Source organism: Ranitomeya imitator, chromosome 1, assembly GCF_032444005.1.
Source record: "Ranitomeya imitator isolate aRanImi1 chromosome 1, aRanImi1.pri, whole genome shotgun sequence".
Lineage (NCBI taxonomy): Eukaryota > Metazoa > Chordata > Amphibia > Anura > Dendrobatidae > Ranitomeya > Ranitomeya imitator.
In genome coordinates, this window is record NC_091282.1 from 8348671 (window position 1) to 8371065 (window position 22395).

The following is a 22395-nucleotide window of genomic DNA, read 5'->3' on the forward strand; positions in this document are numbered from 1 at the left end:
AAAAGTTGTTGTCCAATTTGTCCTGAGTATGCTGGTACCCCATATGTGGGGGTAAACCACTGTTTGGGCGCACGGCAGAGCTCGGAAGGGAAGGAGCGCCTTTTTGGAATGCAGACTTTGATAGAATGGTCTGTGGGCATTATGTTGCGATTGCAGAGCCCCTGATGTACCTAAACAGTAGTAACCCCCCACAAGTGACCCCATTTTGGAAACTAGACCCCCCAAGGAACTTATCTAGATGTGTGGTGAGAACTTTGAATGCCCAAATGCTTCACAGAAGTTTAGAATGCAGAGTCGTGAAAATAAAAAATATTTTTTTTTCACAAAAAAGATATTGTAGCCCCCAAGTTTTTATTTTCACAAGGGTAACGAGAAATTGGACCCCAGAAGTTGTTGTCCAATTTATCCCGAGTACGCTGATGCCCCATATGTGGGGGTAACCCACTGTTTGGGCGCACGGCAGAGCTCAGAAGGGAGGGAGCACCATTTGACTTTTTGAGCGCAAAATTGGCTGTCGTGTTTGGAGACCCCCTGATGTACCTAAACAGTGGAAACCCCCCAATTCTAGCTCCAACCCTAACCCCAACACACACCTAACCCTAATCCCAACCTGATCCATAATCCTAATCACTAACCCTAACCATAATCACAACCCTTACCCCAAAACAACCCTAATGTCAACCCTAACCATAACCCTAATCAAAATCCTAAATCCAACACACCCCTAATCCTAATCTCAACCCTAACCTCAAACCTAACCCTAATCCCAATACACCCCTAATCACAACCCTAACCTTAACCCTAATCCCAAACCTAACCCAATCCCAAGCGTAACCCTAATGCCAACCCTAACCCTAATACCAACCCTAATCCAAACCCTAACCCTAATCCCAGCTCTAACCCTAACTTTAGCCCCAACCCTAACCCTAGCCCTAAGGCTACTTTCACACTTGCGTCGTTTGGCATTCCATCGCAATCCGTCGTTTTGGACAAGCAACGGATCCTGCAAATGTGCCCGCAGGATGCGTTTTTTGCCCATAGACTTGTATTGCCGACGGATCGTGATGGATGGCCATCCGTCGTGCACTGGATCAGTTGTGTTTTGGCGGACCGTCGGCACAAAAAAACGTTCAATGAAACTTTTTTTGTATGTCGCATCCGCCATTTCTGACCGCGCATGCGTGGCTGTAACTCCGCCCCCTCCTCCCCAGGACATAGATTGGGCAGCGGATGCGTTGAAAAACTACATCCGCTGCCCACGTTGTGCACAATTTTCACAACGTGCGTCGGTATGTCGGGCCGACGCATTGCGACGGCCCCGTACCGACGTAAGTGTGAAAGAAGCCTAACCCTAAATTTAGCCCCAATCCTAACCCTAAATTTAGCCCCAACCCTAGCCCTAACCCTAACCCTACCCCTAACCTAACCCTAACCCTAACCCTACCCCTACCCCTACCCCTAACCCTACCCCTAACCCTAACCTAACCCTACCCCTAACCCTACCCCTAACCCTACCCCTACCCCAAACCCTAACCTAACCCTACCCCTAACCCTAACCCTAATTTTAGCCCCAACTGCTGTTCTCCTGCCGGCCGGCAGATGGAGACAGATGGCGGGCGCACTGGGCATGCGTCCGCCATGTTCCTCCAGGAGGAGCAGCAAGAGGATCCAGGGACACAGGTGAGTATGCTAGGGTCCCCGAATCCCCCTATTTCTCTGTCCTCTGATGTGCGATCACATCAGAGGACAGAGAATTACACTTGGAGTTTTTTTTTTTTTTTTTTGCGGTCGCCGGTAAACAGTTAATTACCGGCGATCGCAAAACAGGGGTCGGTAAAACCGACCCCGATCATGCTCTTTGGGGTCTCGGCTACCCCCGGCAGCCGAGACCCCAAAGATTCTCCCGCTGCCGGCCGGCGGGCGCACTGCGCATGCGCCCGCCATTTTGAAGATGGCGGCGCCCACCGGGAGACACGAGGAGCATCGGGGGAGCTAGGTGAGTATTGGGGGGCCACCTGGGACCCCTTTTCTCTGTCCTCCGATGTGTGATCACATCGGAGGACAGAGAAATTAAAAAGAGATCGTTTTTTTTTTTTTTTTTTTTGCGATCGCCGGTAAACGGTTAATTACCGGCGATCGCAAATGCGGGGTGGGTTAAAACCCCCCCGAATCATGTTCTCTGGGGTCTCGGTTACCCTCGGCAGCCGAGACCCCAGAGAAAATCGGCCTCTGGGGGGCGCTATTGACTTTTTCCACAGCGCCGTTAATTAACGGCGCTGTGGTTTAAGTACCCTTAGCGGCCACCGTTAAAAGGCGTATCGGCGGTCGCTAAGGGGTTAAGGGGGCCATGTCACATTGGCAGAGCCCCTGAGGAGCCAGAACAGCAGAAACCCCCGGAAAGTGACCCCATTTTACAAACTACACATCTGAATGAGTTCATCTAGGGGTTCAGTGATCATATTGACACCACAAGTGTGTCACAGAATGTGATACCATAGGGCAGTGAAGAAAAAATAATTACATTTTTTTACCAAAAAAAAATTCTTAGAACCCTAGATTTTACATTTTCACACTGGGAAATAGGTAAAAGTGGTGCCAAAATGTATTACATAATTTCTTCTGAACTTGGCAACACCCCATATGTGGCGGTACAGTACTGCTTAGCCACACAGCAAGACTCTGGAGGGATGGAGCGCTATTTGACTCTTGGAGAACAAATTATTATAGAAAAGCAGAATTCCCCCTCGAGTAACCCCAGTTTGGAAATTATACCCCTTTAGGATCACAGGTCCTATGGCATCCACAGTGCCTCCATCTGCCTCATTATAGGGAATCTTCCGCCAGAGATTCTCTCTGCATCACGTATTTCAGAGATTTACATGGAAACCCCGGTGTAAGCGCTCAGCAGAGAGCGCAGGATAAATGTGCGCCAAGCCTTACTGCGATCTTTGGGAGCCAGAAATTTAAAAAAATCCACAGCATGTGAAGAATTGGTTTTATTTATTTTTTACACCGTTCCTCATGCGGTATAAGTGATTAGGCGACTTTATTCTTTGGGTCAGTGCGATCACAAGGATACCAGATTTATATCGGGTTTTTATGTTCGGCAGCTGTTACACACTAAAAGACGCTTTTTATTGCAAAAACAAGTTTTTGCATCATCATTTTGAGAGCTAAAATAAGTCATGTGAGGTCTTGTTTTTTGTGGGATGAGTTGACGTTTTTATTGGTACCATTTTCGGGCTCATGCCATTTTTTGATCGCTTTCTATTCTGATTTTTGGGAGACAACAATCAAACACTAGGAATTTTTTTTTATGATGTTCCATGTGTAGTAAAATGAATAAGACAGCTTTATTCTTCGGGTCAGTAGGATTACAGTGATACCTCATTTATATTTTATTTACGTTTTACCACTTAATCACAATAAAAACTATTTTATAGCTTTCAGAATAAAGCAATGCAAAAACAATTGTTTTTTCTATAACTTATTTTTCTGCTGTTGGAGCTGTATGGCGGCTCGTTTTTTGCTGGTCAAGATGACGTTTTCAGCGATACCATTTTTATTTTGATATGACTGATCTTGTTTTATTCTACTTTTTGTGTTGAGGCATGATGAAAAAGCAAAGGTTTTTGCTCAATTTTTTTTTTTTTTTTACGGTGGGCACTGAAGAAGGAGTGAACAATTACGTCCGTTTTATAGGTTGGCTCGTTCCGGATGCAGCGATACCAAATGTGTACTTTTTTTGTTTGTACAGTGATCCACCCCCTCACGTATCACTCCCACTATATATTAATATTAGCGATGCATACCCTCACCCATCACGCGCTCTTCACACACTCACCATTACATCCTTTTTTCCCCCCACACACCACTCTTCAACCACATACATTGGCCCATACGTTTGGGCATATTAGTGATTCAGTTCCCCCCATCTTCCATTCTCACTACACTCCCCACCCTTACACCTCATCATCAATGTTATCCTCCTATTTTAGTCTTTATGCCTAATGGAGGACATTGGTTTATCCTGTATAGGCCTACACAGAACATCCCGGCTTGTATGAACTTTGGAGTCATCTAGTCTCCATTTTCTTGTTCATCATTCACCTGACCATTTAATGATTTTCACGCACACCTCTAAACACATACACTTTATTATTTTGTTAATTGAGTTTTCTATTACCCGCAACATAGAATAACTGTGTAGCCCGTAGTGACATCACAATGTGTGCGATATTCTTAGCCTCGAACACCATCACCGTGGATAATGCGCATGCGCTTTTTTCTTCTCTCTATGACGTCTGTTCTTGTGCACCTGAAATGCATGAGGTCCAAGCCTGGGAACCAGAAGTCACTGCTGCCACCAATGAGAGGCCAGCAGGCGCTTCCTGGGCCATAAATATCCTTGAGGAAGGTGGATATACAGATATACGGCATCCAAATACTGACTAGTTCATAGTAGTTAAAGAGCACCATCCCCAGTGCTTGCCAATGCCACCAAGAAGCGTGGCCAAACGGCAGCGTCAGCTTCTTGGCATGTGGACTTCCCTTTACCACACTAGTTATGTACGTATATCATGCACATATATCTTGAATGTCTATACTGAGTTTACGCTTTGGCAATCACATGGTGGCATTCTATAACACAGGCTTATTATGAGGCTATTACACTATGTTATTTACTATTAAGTTAGCACTTGCACTTTACCTCGATCCTGAATTGAGAATTCACTTTTCACATAAGTCAAGTCATTTATATGAATGGATACAAAAAAACCTTTTCCACGTTGCCTTGTTAGCTGTGGGTTCTTCTGCTTTTTTGTTATGATATATTTTCCACGTATTTATCATTAATAAAAATAGCTTTTAATTTTCTGAAGCCAGTGTCCCTTCATAACCCGATTATATTTATAATTTGGATTTTCTAGATGAAAGGATTCTGATATTTCTGGTGTACTTGGTATATTTGTTGTTTTTTCTTACACAGACTAATAGGATGCATTTTAAAAGACTGAGTTTTTACTCTAAATAGATGCCAAATAAGTGAAGGGGCATCTTGTATTTTGTGCAAAAGTTATAAGCGTTGGGCCCCGTTTGACGATTTTGATGCAATATTCATTCAATATTCAGAAAAGTGGCTAAAAATCCCTCAATTGATGACTCGGGGCCTCGGAGATCAGTCTGCACCAGTCTTTACATTCTTGTTTCTTTAGCATATATGATGCTCCTCGGTTTTCAGCTTCTCCTCAAATTTACAGTCTGGTCAATGTTATGTGAATTTCGAAGTCTCCATCTAGAAAAGCTGATCGGTCCTTGGGTCAAGGTCCTTTATAGTAAGGGTAAATGTGATGGTGTATACTGGGTCAACACTGTATATACAAAGGAGTTGTATCTTACACCACTTACCGATACACTGCGGGGAACGATCCCACTCCTTAACTGTCCGGGGGTTTGTACATTGGGTCCACCAGTATGATGATGACAGACGATATCCATCCTGACATCTCATATATACATCTTCTCCCTTATCATAAAACTCCTTCTCTGCCGGGAACACCCCCTCACCAGCCGGACGCCGACACTGAGCTGTAATATAAGAAGGATAATCACTGGACTAACGATGATTGTCCACATCCCCATGTGCTGACATCATGACAGCCAATCAAGGAGACTCCAAAGTTCTCCATTCTAGAAGATGCCATAGATGGCAGTGGTGACCTGACCGTAGAGGACAGGGGAGGCCGCCGCCATGAATACGTTTTACCTGCTCCTCCATTTTGAATCCAGCAAAATGCTATGTTTGTTTGAGTCTAATGATAAAATAATTGGATTCTGACAAATTTTGTAGGAATTCCGTTCACCCTGAAGCCATTCGCTCCTCTCTGCACTGAAGCATCTGGTTGTCGACCACAGATCTTTTGGGCACAGATTTTGTATTATTATTTATTGATATAGCGCCATTTATTCCATGGCACTTTACATGTGAGGAGGGGTATACATAAAAACAAGTACAATAATCTTAAACAATACAAGTCATAACTGGTACAGGAGGAGAGAGGACCCTGCCCGTGAGGGCTCACAATCTACAAGGGATGGGTGAGGATACAGGAGGAGAGAGGACCCTGCCCGCGAGGGCTCACAATCTACAAGGGATGGGTGAGAATACAGGAGGAGAGAGGACCCTGCCCGCGAGGGCTCACAATCTACAAGGGATGGGTGAGAATACAGGAGGATAGAGGACCCTGCCCGCGAGGGCTCACAATCTACAAGGGATGGGTGAGAATACAGGAGGATAGAGGACCCTGCCCGCGAGGGCTCACAATCTACAAGGGATGGGTGAGGATACAGGAGGAGAGAGGACCCTGCCCGCGAGGGCTCACAATCTACAAGGGATGGGTGAGAATACAGGAGGATAGAGGACCCTGCCCGCGAGGGCTCACAATCTACAAGGGATGGGTGAGAATACAGGAGGAGAGAGGACCCTGCCCGCGAGGGCTCACAATCTACAAGTGATGGGTGAGGATACAGGAGGAGAGAGGACCCTGCCCGCGAGGGCTCACAATCTACAAGGGATGGGTGAGGATACAGGAGGAGAGAGGACCCTGCCCGCGAGGGCTCACAATCTACAAGTGATGGGTGAGGATACAGGAGGAGAGAGGACCCTGCCCGTGAGGGCTCACAATCTACAAGGGATGGGTGAAGATACAGGAGGAGAGAGGACCCTGCCCACGAGGGCTCACAATCTACAAGGGATGGGTGAGGATACAGGAGGAGAGAGGACCCTGCCCGCGAGGGCTCACAATCTACAAGGGATAGGTGAGGATACAGGAGGAGAGAGGACTCTGCCCGCGAGGGCTCACAATCTGCAAGGGATGGGTGAGGATACAGGAGGAGAGAGGACCCTGCCCGCGAGGGCTCACAATTTACAAGGGATGGGTGAGGATACAGGAGGAGAGAGGACCCTGCCCGCGAGGGCTCACAATCTACAAGGGATGGGTGAGAATACAGGAGGAGAGAGGGCCCTGCCCGCGAGGGCTCACAAACTACAAGGGATGGGTGAGGATACAGGAGGAGAGAGGACCCTGCCCGCGAGGGCTTACAGTCTACAAGGGATGGGTGAGGATACAGTAGGCGAAAGTAGAGATGGTCATGCAGCGGTTTAGTCGATCCGTGGTTACTGCAGGTTGTAGGCTTGTCGGAAGAGGTGGGTCTTCAGGTTCTTTTTGAAGGTTTCGATGGTAGGCGAGAGTCTGATATGTTGTGGTAGAGGGTTCCAGAGTAGGGGTGATACGCGAGAGATATCTTGTATGCGATTGTGGGAAGAGGAGGTAAGAGGGGAGTAGAGAAGGAGATCTTGTGAGGATCGGAGGTTGCTTGCAGGAAGGTACCGGGAGACGAGGTCACAGATGTATGGAGGAGACAGGTTGTGGATGGCTTTGTATGTCATGGTTAGGGTTTTGTAGTAGAGTCTCTGGGCAATGGGGAGCCAGTGAAGGGATTGACAAAGTGAAGCGATGGCCGGGGGATCACCACGGTGCAGGAAGACTACTGTACACAAGATGAGGTGCAAACAACAAAGGGTTGATTTATTAGAAGGCAAGGAATGAAGGGAATGAGGAAGATGCAAACAGGGGTTTACAATGGCAAAAGACAATGTACATGTGTTATCTTTCCTGTAAAATAGCACGGTGCTAGAACTATTACAGACTCAGAATATGTCTTACAAGCAAGTTTAAACAATTAACAAATAACGATGCTACTCTATGTATAACCTCCCTGGCCTTTACTAAGCAGGCCACACGGCTCCTGTGTACTGACTACTGAAGCCTACACTAGGCCCTAACAGGTGCACCAAACAGGAACAGACTCACGGTGATGTTGGGGACTCAGGTCCAGTCCCAGGGGGCCCCCAGAAGTCCAACATGGTGGTGCGCACGGCTTTGTCAGCTCTGTGAAACATGGTCTTCTCCTTGCTTCTGGATCCTAGGGATGCTCCTGGAAACCGTAAGTCCCTTTCTCAGTATCTTCGTGGCTTCACAAACTAGCACAGGACAGCCACCTTTGCTGTACCAGGAAAAAGTCTTGCAAATTTCACAAGTAAACTTCATCCCAAGCTGTGGGACCTTTCTTGTAGCAAACAGCACACAGTTTTCTCTCTAGCAGCTTCAGCTCACACACAAAGTTCAGGCACAACTCCTCCCCTCATCCTAGGGCAGTTTATCTTCACCATCTATCGCAGGGGGAAGCAGGACATTCCATCGGACCAGACAAGGGGGTGCTGTTTCTTAAAGTGGCAGCGTGTTACTGTACATAACAGCACTACCCTCTTACAAGAGGGGAGAGGCTGGGGAATAGCGGGGGGGGGGATAGGTGAATTAGTCGGGCAGCTGAGTTTAGAATAGATTGGAGGAGTGTGAGAGTGTTAGAGGGGAGGCCACAGAGCAGGAGGTTGCAGTAGTTGAGGCGGGAGATGATAAGGGTATGGACTAGGGTTTTTGCAGATTCTTGGTTTAGGAATGTACGGATTCGTGAAATATTTTTGAGTTGAAGTCGGCAGGAAGTGGAAAGGGCTTGGATATGTGGTTTGAAGGAGAAATCAGCATCAAGGATTACCCCGAGGCAGCGAGCTTGTGGGACTGGGGAGAGTGGGCAGCCATTTACTGTAATGGATAGGTTCGTTGGGGGGGTCGCGTGAGATGGGGGAAAGATGATGAATTCTGTTTTGTCCATGTTAAGTTTCAGAAATGTATCAGCGACACCATTATGGAGAGTGACCACACATGACATGGAGAGCAGAGATCGGGTAACCCTGCTATCATCTTACTGCATGTGTATCTGGGGGATCTGATGTTTTAATCTGTCAGGAGGATTTCACTCAAACACATTTATATGTTCATGTAGCTCTGTCAAAGACAAGTCCAGCAATACCTTTACATGTCTACAGGTCCTTCTCAAAAAATTAGCATATAGTGTTAAATTTCATTATTTCCCATAATGTAATGATTACAATTAAACTTTCATATATTATAGATTCATTATCCACCAACTGAAATTTGTCAGGTCTTTTATTGTTTTAATACTGATGATTTTGGCATACAACTCCTGATAACCCAAAAAACCTGTCTCAATAAATTAGCATATCAAGAAAAGGTTCTCTAAACGACCTATTACCCTAATCTTCTGAATCAACTAATTAACTCTAAACACTTGCAAAAGATACCTGAGGCTTTTATAAACTCCCTGCCTGGTTCATTACTCAAAACCCCCATCATGGGTAAGACTAGCGACCTGACAGATGTCAAGAAGGCCATCATTGACACCCTCAAGCAAGAGGGTAAGACCCAGAAAGAAATTTCTCAACAAATAGGCTGTTCCCAGAGTGCTGTATCAAGGCACCTCAATGGTAAGTCTGTTGGAAAGAAACAATGTGGCAGAAAACGCTGTACAACGAGAAGAGGAGACCGGACCCTGAGGAAGATTGTGGAGAAGGACCGATTCCAGACCTTGGGGAACCTGAGGAAGCAGTGGACTGAGTCTGGTGTGGAAACATCCAGAGCCACCGTGCACAGGCGTGTGCAGGAAATGGGCTACAGGTGCCGCATTCCCCAGGTAAAGCCACTTTTGAACCATAAACAGCGGCAGAGGCGCCTGACCTGGGCTACAGAGAAGCAGCACTGGACTGTTGCTAAGTGGTCCCAAGTACTTTTTTCTGATGAAAGCAAATTTTGCATGTCATTCGGAAATCAAGGTGCCAGAGTCTGGAGGAAGACTGGGGAGAAGGAAATGCCAAAATGCCTGAAGTCCAGTGTCAAGTACCCACAGTCAGTGATGGTGTGGCGTGCCATGTCAGCTGCTGGTGTTGGTCCACTGTGTTTCATCAAGGGCAGGGTCAATGCAGCTAGCTATCAGGAGATTTTGGAGCACTTCATGCTTCCATCGGCTGAAATGCTTTATGGAGATGAAGATTTCATTTTTCAGCACGACCTGGCACCTGCTCACAGTGCCAAAACCACTGGTAAATGGTTTACTGACCATGGTATTACTGTGCTCAATTGGCCTGCCAACTCTCCTGACCTGAACCCCATAGAGAATCTGTGGGATATTGTGAAGAGAAAGTTGAGAGACGCAAGACCCAACACTCTGGATGAGCTTAAGGCTGCTATTGAAGCATCCTGGGCCTCCATAACATCTCAGCAGTGTCACAGGCTGATTGCCTCCATGCCACGCCGCATTGAAGCAGTCATTTCTGCCAAAGGATTCCCGACCAAGTATTGAGTGCATAACTGAACATTATTATTTGATGGTTTTTTTGTTTGTTATTAAAAAACACTTTTATTTGATTGGATGGGTGAAATATGCTAATTTACTGAGACAGGTTTTTTGGGTTATCAGGAGTTGTATGCCAAAATCATCAGTATTAAAACAATAAAAGACCTGACAAATTTCAGTTGGTGGATAATGAATCTATAATATATGAAAGTTTAATTGTAATCATTACATTATGGTAAATAATGAAATTTAACACTATATGCTAATTTTTTGAGAAGGACCTGTAGTTTGTTCCTCCATTACAGAGTAATCAGCGTTTGAATGGATATGCAAATCATAGGATTTTTCAAATAAACATATTGCAGTGATTCTGTTTCTGCTTGATCATCTTCTGGTATTGTTCTGATCCCGCACTTCTGGACAATGATGGGATCAACATGTTACAGACGTCAGTCTTTATTGGTGGTGTGGCTACAAGACCGGTGTTTCTCCCTGTGATAGTGACGCCTCATGAATGGAGAGGTTAGGGTGGACTAACTCCATGTAATCATTGCGTCATACCGATCAGCTCTCTGGAAGTGGTTGGTGGGCACTGCATGCTGGAGGGCCGGTAACAACACTGCTGGTAGTTCTTGGCTATAAACCTTAAGTGCTGCATGTGAACAAACCGATCATGAGATGTTGGCTTCAGAGGGCCAAGAACGAAGGTCAGACTGGGATCTGATACTTGGCCATCTGTTCCTCACGATATATTATGAAGAGTCTGTTCATGCAGATTTTAATGAGAAATTTCATTTAATGTCCCGTAATATGCTTTGAAATCTCCCCAGACCCCCGGGCACCAATAAATGTAACATGTAAAAAATAAACAAAAAAATTGTCATACTATGCTTCAAACGCAAGAGGATTCATGACATTGACGTGGGCCGGGACCTTTGCAAGCGCATGCACAGAGCCAAAGGAGGCTTATATCTCAGTAGCCTCAACTTCTTGCACGTGCCCTTATAAGCGGCTCACAGAGTTGAATATTTAGAAAAGTGTGACTTAGATGGTTGTTTTGACTGCTCGGTGGACTCAAATGCGAGATGACGTCTCTGCCATTTCTGCAATTCTTACCTCGTTCTTGGACTTGAGATCAGGCACTATGTGGCCTCTCTCTGCAGTTCTTTAAGAGCATCGTGTGTATTAAGCTTCTTCAGAGTTACAACCTATTCCCTATTCTTCCTTGTATAAAGGTCAGTCTACACATAGTTGTCCTAGACGTGCCTCTAGAGGTAGTTTGTGAGAAGTCAGCTGAAACATTAGGTTGATGTGACTATATTTTCCATAAGTCTCATACATTACAAGAAAGTTCATGTTTAGCCTTTTCAAAGTTTTCTTTAGCTTCCCATGTGAGCTTAGTGGAGCATTTAGCCTCCTTAGCCTGGATTTAACTGCTGATCTATTCTGCATCTGATTGTGGATCTTGGAAGGTCCGTAGAGCTTTTCCATCAGCCACTGTACTTCACAGGCAGAATACATCTGTATAGGATGGGAGCTGCTGGATTCTAGAAGGTTCTGTACTGAGGGAGACTGTGCTGCGACTGCTATACACACTGATGAATGCTCATGTGCTGGGAGCAGACATTCTGAGGTCTGTGCTGTATCTCTAGAGTAGCTATAGTCTGGAACGTGAAACACCATTTCTAGGCTGTCTCACATGAACAGGTATCATCAGATAGCTTGAACTCGACTGCAGGGGGCACATATTAAGATTACAGAAGGTGGTTTATATTTAACCATAATTCTGATAGTATGCACATTTACAGCAGCAGGAACAGCTGCAGCAGGTAAAGACCAATCTGACCCAGATCGGCAAGACGTGTGGCTTCATAACATGGCTGCCAAACGCACAATGAACACAAAGAAATGGAGCTGCCGACATCAGAACTAGGGAGGTGGACAGGGAGAGAAGGAGGGCAAACTTCTAAAAGGAATCCTAACAATACAATACAATACAATCCTGTATGATTCCCAAATTATGGGACCTGAGAGTATTTCTGTCAACATTCAGTCTCTTGTTTGGAATCATAGCAGCTCATTGAGAAGTGTCGAAATTTGCTGGCTCCTCCTTGCAACAGCTACACATCTGTCAGATTGCGGGGCATCTCCTGTGTACAGCGTCCTCTTCAGGTCACCACAGATTGCGGGGACATCTCCTGTGTACAGCGTCCTCTTCAGGTCACCACAGATAGCGGGGACATCTCCTGTGTACAGCGCCCTCTTCAGGTCACCACTGATTGTCTCTTGGGTTCCAGTCTGGGCTGTGCTGTTCTAGAACTTCCATCTTCTACTGGAAAAACCATTCTTTTGGTAATTTGGAGGTCACTTATGGTCGTTGTCTGCTGAAAGGTGAAATTCATCCTCATCATCAGCTTTTTAGAGAAGGCCGGAGGGTTCGGAGGTAAAATTGGACTGTTCAAAATATCCCTCTCTCATGACTAAAGCCCCAGTTCCTGCTGCCACAAAACACAATGTTGCCTCCACCATGCTTCATCTGATGGCATTATGTTTTTTTGGTGATGAACAGTGTTGGCTTTACACCTTTTAGAATTATGGCCAAAAAGTTCCCCCTTGTACTCCTCAGATATAACATTTCTGGTTTTGTCAGATTTGATGGCTTATTTGTCCTTCCATAGCCAGGCCTAGATGTTTTGCTTCAGTTTCTTTCTCCGACCCCTCAAGCTGAACATATGAAGAATACGGAGATTGTTGGGTGCATGAAGGACACAACCAGGATTGGTCATGCACCTCTTATTGTTGCTGTTGGCCTCTTGGAAATCTCCAGCACCAATTTTCTCCTTGTTCCCACTTGCGATAAAATCGGATGAATGCAATCTGATTAAACATTGGATTACATTTGTACCAATTTAATCCCATGTTTGTGTTCTCAATTGCATTATTTCCTGCTCAGAAGGGATCGTGATCGCACAGGAAAAAAAAAATTGCAGTTATATGCGGAATGATACATTTATGGGTGCACTGCACTCGGATATCACCTGAGTGCTGTGCGATTTCCACCAACAATGGCAGAAGAGGAGAAGGAGACGTTAATTTCTCCGTCTCCTCTGCAGCTCTGTTGCTATTCTTTCTTGAGAACGGATGGGAGCGCAGAGCATGGTCACTCGGATCACAATCCCAGCAGAGCAGGAGCCGAGGGTCATTAGCAGATCGCATATGATGTGATTCACTAGTGGGACCCCGGCCCATGGGAGACATTAAACGCGAAAAAAGGATTTTCTTGCATGACAAAATTTGGGGATTTTTTATCAGGAAAAGCTTCACAGGACAAGGTAATTTATAATCAGGAGAAATGTGATGACGATGTATATGGGGTGGAGATGTGTATACCCTGGGGCTATGTCTTAGGCCGGTGTCACACTAGCGAGTTTTACGGACGTATGAGCGCATAAAATACGTCCGTAAAACACGCATTACACACGGCACAATTATTCTCTATGCCCCTGCTCCTATCTGCCGTATTTTACTGATCTGTATTATACGGCTTTCTACGGCCGTAGAAAATCGCAGCATGCTGTTACCGTATTGCGCAAAAAAGAAATCGCCAATGAAAGTCTATGGAAGCCAGAAAAATACGGATCTCACACGGACCAGCAGTGTGACTTGCGAGAAATACGCAGCGGTGTTAGCGAGAAAAGCCGGTAATTCAGTGCGGTGTACAGTAAAATCACACTGACAGCTTACAGTAGAATAGGTAGAATAAATGTGTACACATAGAATATATATATATATATATATATATATATATTCTATCAGTAGACACATATGTATATATATTAATATTTCATCCAGCGCGACATAGCAGAAAGCCGGTAATTCAATTGCCGGCTTTTGCTATCTCCTTCCTAAACCCGACATGATATGAGACATGTTACATACAGTAAACCATCTCATATCACCATTTTTTTGCATATTCCACACTACTAATGTCAGTAGTGTGTATGTGCAAAATTTGGCCGTTCTAGCTATTAAACTAAAGGCTTAAATGGCGGAAACAATTGGCGTGGGCTCCCGCACAATTTTCTCCGCCAGAGTAGTAAAGCCAGTGACTGAGGGCAGATATTAATAGCCTGGAGAGGGTCCATGGTTATTGGCCCCCCCTGACCAAAAACATCTGCCCCCAGCCACCCCAGAAAAGGCACATCTGGAAGATGCGCCTATTCTGGCACTTGGCCAACTCTCTTCCCATTCCCGTGTAGCGGTGGGATATGGGGTAATGAAGGGTTAATGTCACCTTGCTATTGTAAGGTGACATTAAGCCAAATTAATTATGGAGAGGCGTCAATTATGACACCTATCCATTATTAATCCAATACTAGTAAAGGGTTAAAAAAGCACACATTATTAAAAAGTATTTTAATGAAATAAACACAAAGGTTGTTGTACTAATTTATTCTTCGCTCAATCCATCTGAAAACCCTCGCTCTGTTACAAAGAAAAAATAATAAACCAACAATATACATACCTTCCGAAGATCTGTAACGTCCCACGATGTAAATCCATCTGAAGGGGTTAAAATATTTTACAGCCAGGAGCTCTGCTAATGCAGCGGTGCTCGTGGCTGTAAAACCCGGGGAATGAAGGTAAAGTAGGTCAATAACCTATATTTACCTGCATTTGCGGTGAGGCGCCCTCTGCTGGTTGTCCCTCGAGCGTGGGAACTTTCCTAGAAAGCTCCCAGGCTCGAGTTCATATGAGGACAACCAGCAGTGGGCGCATCACCGCGAATGAAGGTAAATATAGGTCATTGACCTACTTTACCTTCATTCCCCGGGGTTTTACAGCCACGAGCACCGCTGCATTAGCAGAGCTCCTGGCTGTAAAATATTTTAACCCCTTCAGATGGATTTACATCGTGGGACGTTACAGATCTTCGGAAGGTATGTATATTGTTGGTTTATTATTTTTTCTTTGTTACAGAGCGGTCTTCAGATGGATTGAGCGAAGAATAAAATATTACAACAACCTTTGTGATTTTTTCATTAAAATACTTTTTAATAATGTGTGTGTGTTTTTTTACCCCTTTACTAGTATTGGATTAATAATGGATAGGTGTCATAATTGACGCCTCTCTATTATTAATTTGGCTTAATGTCACCTTACAATAGCAAGGTGACATTAACCCTTCATTACCCCATATCCCACCGCTACACGGGAATGGGAAGAGAGTGGCCAAGTGCCAGAATAGGCGCATCTTCCAGATGTGCCTTTTCTGGGGTGGCTGGGGGCAGGTGTTTTTAGCCAGGGGGGGGCCAATAAGCATGGACCCTCTCCAGGCTATTAATATCTGCCCTCAGTCACTGGCTTTACTACTCTGGTGGAGAAAATTGCGCGGGAGCCCACGCCAATTTTTTCCGCCATTTAACCCTTTAATTTAATAGCTAGAATGGCCAAATATTGCACATACACACTACTAACATTAGTAGTGTGGAATATGCAAAAAAAAAGGGGGATATGAGATGGTTTACTGTATGTAATCATGTCACATATCATGTCGGGTTTAGGAAGGAGAAAGCAAAAGCCGGTAATTGAATTACCGGCTTTAAAGCTATCACGCGCTGTATGAAATATTAATATATATACATATATGTGTCTACTGATATATATATATATATATATATAGACAGTATATATGTTTTTATGTTGTTTTTTTACACATGGATCCCTTGTATAGCCGTATGTCGGTTTTGCAAGCCAGCGATAAAAACACGCAGTACGGATGACATAGGAATTACATACGGAGGATGCCATGCGCAAAATACGCTGATACACCCTGCCTACGGAGGAGCTACGGACCACTATTTTGGGGACTTTTCTGCGTATTACGGCCGTAATATACGGACCGTATTGTCTTATGCCGAGTGTGACGCTGGCCTTACTCTACTCACCGATACACTGCGGGGAAGGATCCCACTCCTTATCTGTCCAGGGGTCTGTACATCGGGTCCACCCGTTTGATGATGACCGACGATATCCATTCTTACATTTCACTTCTAGATTTTCACCCTTATCATAAAACCCCTTCCCTGCCGCAATCACCCCCTCACCACCCGGACGCTGACACTGAGCTGTAATATAAGAAGTATTATTACCGATTCATCATAAATTATATTCTGAGAAATCAAATTTTCTAGGAATTCCATTCACCCTGAAGCCATTCGCTCCTCTGTACAGTGAAGTATCTGGTTGTCCACCACCGATCTTTTGGGGACACATTTTGTATCATTGACACTATTATAGAGCGTGACCACACATGACATGAAGTTTGGGGACGGTTTAACCCTGTTATCAGGATTGTTCAGCCATCATCTTACTGAATGTGTATCTGGTGGATCAGCTGTTTTTCTTAAAGTGAATCCGTCAGCAGGATTTTACCCTTCAAACCATGTATACACTACTCACGGATACACTGCGGGGAAGGCTCCCACTCCTTATCTGTCCGGGGGTCTGTACATCGGGTCCACCCGTATGGTGACAGACGATATCCATCCTGACATCTCACTTGTAGATCTTCACCCTTATAATAAAACTCCTTCTCTGCCGGGATCACCCCCTCACCATCCGGACGCCGACACTGAGCTGTAATATAAGAAGGATAATCACTGGATGGACGATGACGATTGTCCACAGTCCACATCCTCATGTGCTGACATCATGACTTAGCCAATCAAGGAGACTCCAAAGTTCTCCATTCCAGAAGATGCCAAAGATGGCAGCGGTGACCTGACCGTAGAGGACAGCGGAGGCCCCCATGAATATGTTTTACCTGCTCCTCCATTTTGAATCCAGCAGAACACTATATTTGTGCAAGTTTAATCATAAAATAATTGGATTCTGACAAATTTTCTAGGAATTCCATTCACCCTGAAGCCATTCGCTCCTCTACACTGAAGCATCTTGTTTTCCACCACCGATCTTTTGGGCACATATTTTGTATCAACGACACCATTATGGAAAGTGACCACACATGACATGGAGAGCAGAGACCGGATAACCCTGCTATTATCTTACTGCATGCGTATCTGGCGGATCTGCTGTTTTTCTAAAAGTGAATCCGTCAGCAGGATTTCACTCATAAAACCATTTATATGTGCCTGTAGCTCTATCAAAGACAAGTCCAGCGATACCTTTACATGGCCAGTCCGTTCCTCCATTACTGGGTAATTAGTGTTTGAATACAAATGCAAATGAGACTGAAGAGCTATGGTAGATCGGAAGCCTCTGTCACTCCAGCTCTATTGACTGCCCAGTGCCTCCTCCTCCTGCTCGACTGACAGTCTCTATACTGTGTGACCTCAGGGTAAGGAGTCATCAGTCAAATAGGAGGAGGTGGCACTAAGCAGGGAACTGAGTGACAGAGGCTTCAGATCTACCATAGCTCTTCAGCCTCATTTACATACTTTAGTTTCTCAGTAACGGAAAAACAAACTAACCATTGAAAGGGATTGCGGGACCTGACAGAGATAAAAGCTCATATAAATCGCATTGGGGTGAGATCCTGCTGACAGATTCCCATTAACCACAGGTCATCTTCTCTGCAGCCATTTAAAGGGAATTCAGATTAGATTGCACCATTATAAGATTAACCCCTTTATGACCTTGAATTTATCCACACGTCCAGGTTGGCTGGTACGTGCCGATTTTGGACATATGGATCCTTCATAGCAATTTGCATGCGTGATCACCGCTGGGTGTCAGCTGATTCTGACAGCGAACACTCGGCACCAGGAGCTCTGCCCGCACGGCTCTCAGCACTTTAACCCCGTAAATACAGTGATCGCTAGCGATAGCAGCATTTAGCAGGCACGCAGCGGGAGGGAGCCCCATCTGCCACGTCATCATGGGGGCCCAATCGTTACCATGGTGACCTGATGTCATCATGACAACATCCGGGTCACCAGGCACTAGCAAGTTAGAGTAGAGCAGTGCATGATCTAACTAACTTGTGTCTGCGGGGCTGACCGTGCCTAGCAATACATTAGAAATGCGATCAGACTGCAGAAAGTGAAATTCCCATACAGGGACTTCACAAAAAAAAGTTTTTAAAAAAAGGTAAAAATATTTTTGTTTTAAAAATGACAAGATAAAAATATATATATATATACAGTATGTTGTGCCCATAAATAAATATTTTTAGATAAAAAAAAGTACAAATTTGGTATTGCCACATTCCGAACGACCCGACCTCTAAATCTTTCCCACCAGTTAACCCCTTCTGTGAAAACCTTAAAAAAAAATGAGGAAAAAAATTATGCTTTTCATCATACAGCCAAAGAAAAAGTGGAATAAAACCTGATCAAAAAACAAATGTAAAAAAACACGGAACAGCTGAAAACGTCATCTTGTTTCATAAAAAACGAGCCCCCATACAGCTCCATCAGCGGAAAAATAAAGTTATAGCCCTCAGAATAAAGCAATGGAAATATAATTTTTTCTCTATAAAATAATTGTTATTGCTTAAAAGCACAAAAACAAACAAAATACTATAAATGAGGTATCGCTGTCATCGTACTGACCTGAAGAATTAAACTGCCTTATCAATTTTACCAAAAGCAGATCATTAAAAAAAAACACCAAAAAAAATACCTGAATTGCTGATGTTTTTTCCCTCCGCCTCCCAAAAACAAAAAGAAAGCGATCAAAAAGTGTCGTGTCCAAAAATATCAATAAAAAAGTCAACTCATCCTGCAAAAAACAAGACCTCACATGACTCTGTGGGCCAAAATATGGAAAAATTAGAGCTCTCAAAATTCGGCGAAACAAAAACTAGTTTCTGCAAAAAAAAAAGTGACTTTTAGGCTTTGTGCGCACGTTGCGTATTTGCTGGCAGAAATTTCTGCAAGGTTTCTGCATCTCTCGACAGAAGGAGCCAATAGTGAAAAGGTTCCCAATCTTAATATCAGCTCACAACTGTTTGCTTACCCTTTACTGGCTAGTTTGCAGGGGATCCCCGGAAAAAAATTGACATGGGGTCCCCCTATAAAACCGAACCAGCAAAGGCTAGGCAGCTGTGAACGCTGAACCGCGCGCTCAAACTGCGGACCAGGATAGCACTGCCCCCCTCATGGAATGCGCTCCGCATGGCCAGATGAGGGGGGTCTGCACGCAGGACACCCCCGACGCTGCTTCCGGGCCGCCGATTCTGCCGTTCCTTAGAGACACCGCACAGAGGCATGGTGGACCCGGGTAAGTCCATCCTGCAAGCTCCCGCCGTCCGGACAGGAACCCAAAACTGGAGTGGTGAGGGGGACCGCCCCTTTAAATCCTGTAGGTTCCTGTCCGGAAGGTGGGTGGATCCCCTCTCTCGTTGGGGTGCTGTCGTAGCGATAGGAAAATATAATTTTTTTGTGGGAAATTTTTAAAAAAATTTCACGGCTCTACGTTGTAAACGTCTGTGAAGCACCTGGGGGTTCAAAGTGCTCACCACACATCTAGATAAATTCTCTGAAGCGGTCTAGTTTCCAAAATGGGGTCACTTGTGTGGTGTTTCTATTGTTTAGGCAAATCAGGGGCTCTCCAAACATGAAATAGCGTCCACTAAATATTCCATCAAACTTTGCATTCAATAACAAATGGCGCTCCTTCCCTTCCGAGCCCTACTGTGCGCCCAAACAGTAGATTTCCCCCGCAGATGGGGTATCTGCGTACTCAGGAGAAATTGCACAACAAATTGTATAGTGTAATTTCTCCTGTCACACTTATAAAAAAGTAAAATTTGGGGCTAAATAAGATAAAAAAAATTTTTCCACAAAAATGCTTTTTTTTATTTTTGCAGCTCAACGTTCTAAACTTCTATGAAGTTCCTGGGGGTTCAAGGTGCTCATCACACATAGATAAGTTCCAAACACAATCTCCAAACATAAGTCTACTATCAGGTGCCGAAATCTTCTCCTTCCAATCCTCTACCATTTCATCACATGTAATCATAGGATCTCACAATTACAGTTTCAAATCATTGAACATATACCATATCCCAGAAGGCGTGGCAGCGATGGATAAAACTACTAAAACGCCGCGAAGCATACTGGATCCACATCCAAGACTCCCTTCATCCTAAGGGCCTCAATAAGTTGTTATTGGTACATACTGTATGTGCTACATTTATTTTCAAAAAGTAGAATGTGTCATGTTACTATATACTTCTATACGTAACTGCTTGCCTCATGTCACTAAGTCTTAGCCTCCTTTTTCAGAGCCGCATATATTGATGCTTCTTGAATTTGCGGTTTTGTCCAGATCCCTGTCCACGCCGACACACCTGCCGGTCACTATCCGCTATTATTTATAAATCGCTTTCCATAGTATCACCTTCCTGGATATGCCATTTCCGGTACTTGGCACGCACCGTTATCCTGGAATGCATAGGCTGCTACTGTGGAACGCACGGCCATGTTCTTCCTGTGACGCCACTTCCGCCGGCCAATACATAGCACTGATAGGCGGCTCACCCGGTCGCTAGCCCCGACTCTCAACCATTTAAACTCTGCATGGTGTTTACAGACACAGCTGACTAGCGGTGGATACTGCGTCCTCTGCATGACACACCGGTACGCTACTCTTTATGGTAAGCACTCTTGGCCTCTTTGGCCAACACTAGGGGACATATGGGTCTTGTTATAAGATACTTATCCTAAAGGTGATAGATGTTGTATAACTCCTTATACCGGGATCCCTGGTTGGACCATTCTCTGAAATAGCCACATAAGCCGGAAGGCATTTTTGGCCTCATTCCTTTTTTTCTTAACTACAGTTAGGTCCATATATATTTGGACAGAGACAACATTTTTCTAATTTTGGTTATAGACATTACCACAATGAATTTTAAACAAAACAATTCAGATGCAGTTGAAGTTCAGACTTTCAGCTTTCATTTGAGGGGATCCACATTAAAATTGGATGAAGGGTTTAGGAGTTTCAGCTCCTTAACATGTGCCACCCTGTTTTTAAAGGGACCAAAAGTAATTGGACAATTGACTCCATGGTAATTTCATGGAAAGGTGTGGGCAATCCCTTCGTTATGTCATTCTCAATTAAGCAGATAAAAGGCCTGGAGTTGATTTGAGGTGTGGTGCTTGCATTTGGAAGGTTTTGCTGTGAAATAAACATGCGGTCAAAGGAGCTCTCCGTGCAGGTGAAACAAGCCATCCTTATGCTGCGAAAACAGAAAAAACCCATCCGGGAAACTGCTACAATATTAGGAGTGGTAAAATCTACAATTTGGTACATTCTGAGAAAGAAAGAAAGAAAGCACTGGTGAACTCATCAATGCAAAAAGACCTGGGCGCCCACGGAAGACAACAGTGGTGGATGATCACAGAATAATCTCCATGGTCAAGAGAAACCCCTTCACAACAGCCAACCAAGTGACCAACACTCTCCAGGAGGTCGGCGGATCAATATCCAAATCTACCATAAAGAGAAGACTGCATGAAAGTAAATACAGAGGGTTCACTGCACGGTGCAGCCACTCATAAGCATCAAGAATAAAAAGGCTAGACTGGACTTTGCTAAAAACCATCTAAAAAAGCCGCACAGTTCTGGAAGAACATTCTTTGGACAGATTAAACCAAGATCAACCTCTGCCAGAATGATGGAAAGAGAAAAGTATGGCGAAGGCGTGGTACTGCTCATGATCCAAAGCATACCACATCATCTGTAAAACACGGCGGAGGCAGTGTGATGGCTTGGGCATGCATGGCTGCCAGTGGCACTGGGTCACTAGTGTTTATTGATGATGTGACACAGGACAGAAGCAGCCGAATGAATTCTGAGGTCTTCAGAGCCGCCATACTGTGTGCTCAGATCCAGCCAAATGCAGCCAAACTGATTGGTCGTCATTTCATACTACAGATGGACAATGACCCAAAACATAAAGCCAAAGCAACCCAGGAGTTTATTAAAGCAAAGTGGAATATTCTTGAATGGCCAAGTCAGTCACCTGATCTCAACCCAATTGAGCTGCATTTCAATTGTTAAAGACTAAACTTCAGACAGAAAGGCCACAAACAAACAGCAACTGAAAACCACCACAGTGAAGGCTGTTATGTAGGCAATCCAGTGACA

General features: G+C 44.6%; 1 protein-coding gene across 1 annotated transcript in view; it reads right to left on the reverse strand.

Moving 5' to 3' along the window:
- LOC138658224 (receptor-type tyrosine-protein phosphatase alpha-like) overlaps positions 1 to 22395 on the reverse strand; it is a 210577-nt gene that overhangs the window by 171398 nt on the left and 16784 nt on the right. The window contains exons 4-5 of the mRNA XM_069745730.1: positions 16735 to 16911; positions 5410 to 5589 (exon numbers count right to left, since the gene is read on the reverse strand). Coding sequence (XP_069601831.1) covers positions 5410 to 5589; positions 16735 to 16911 — 357 coding nt within the window. The remainder of the gene's footprint in view (positions 1 to 5409; positions 5590 to 16734; positions 16912 to 22395) is intronic.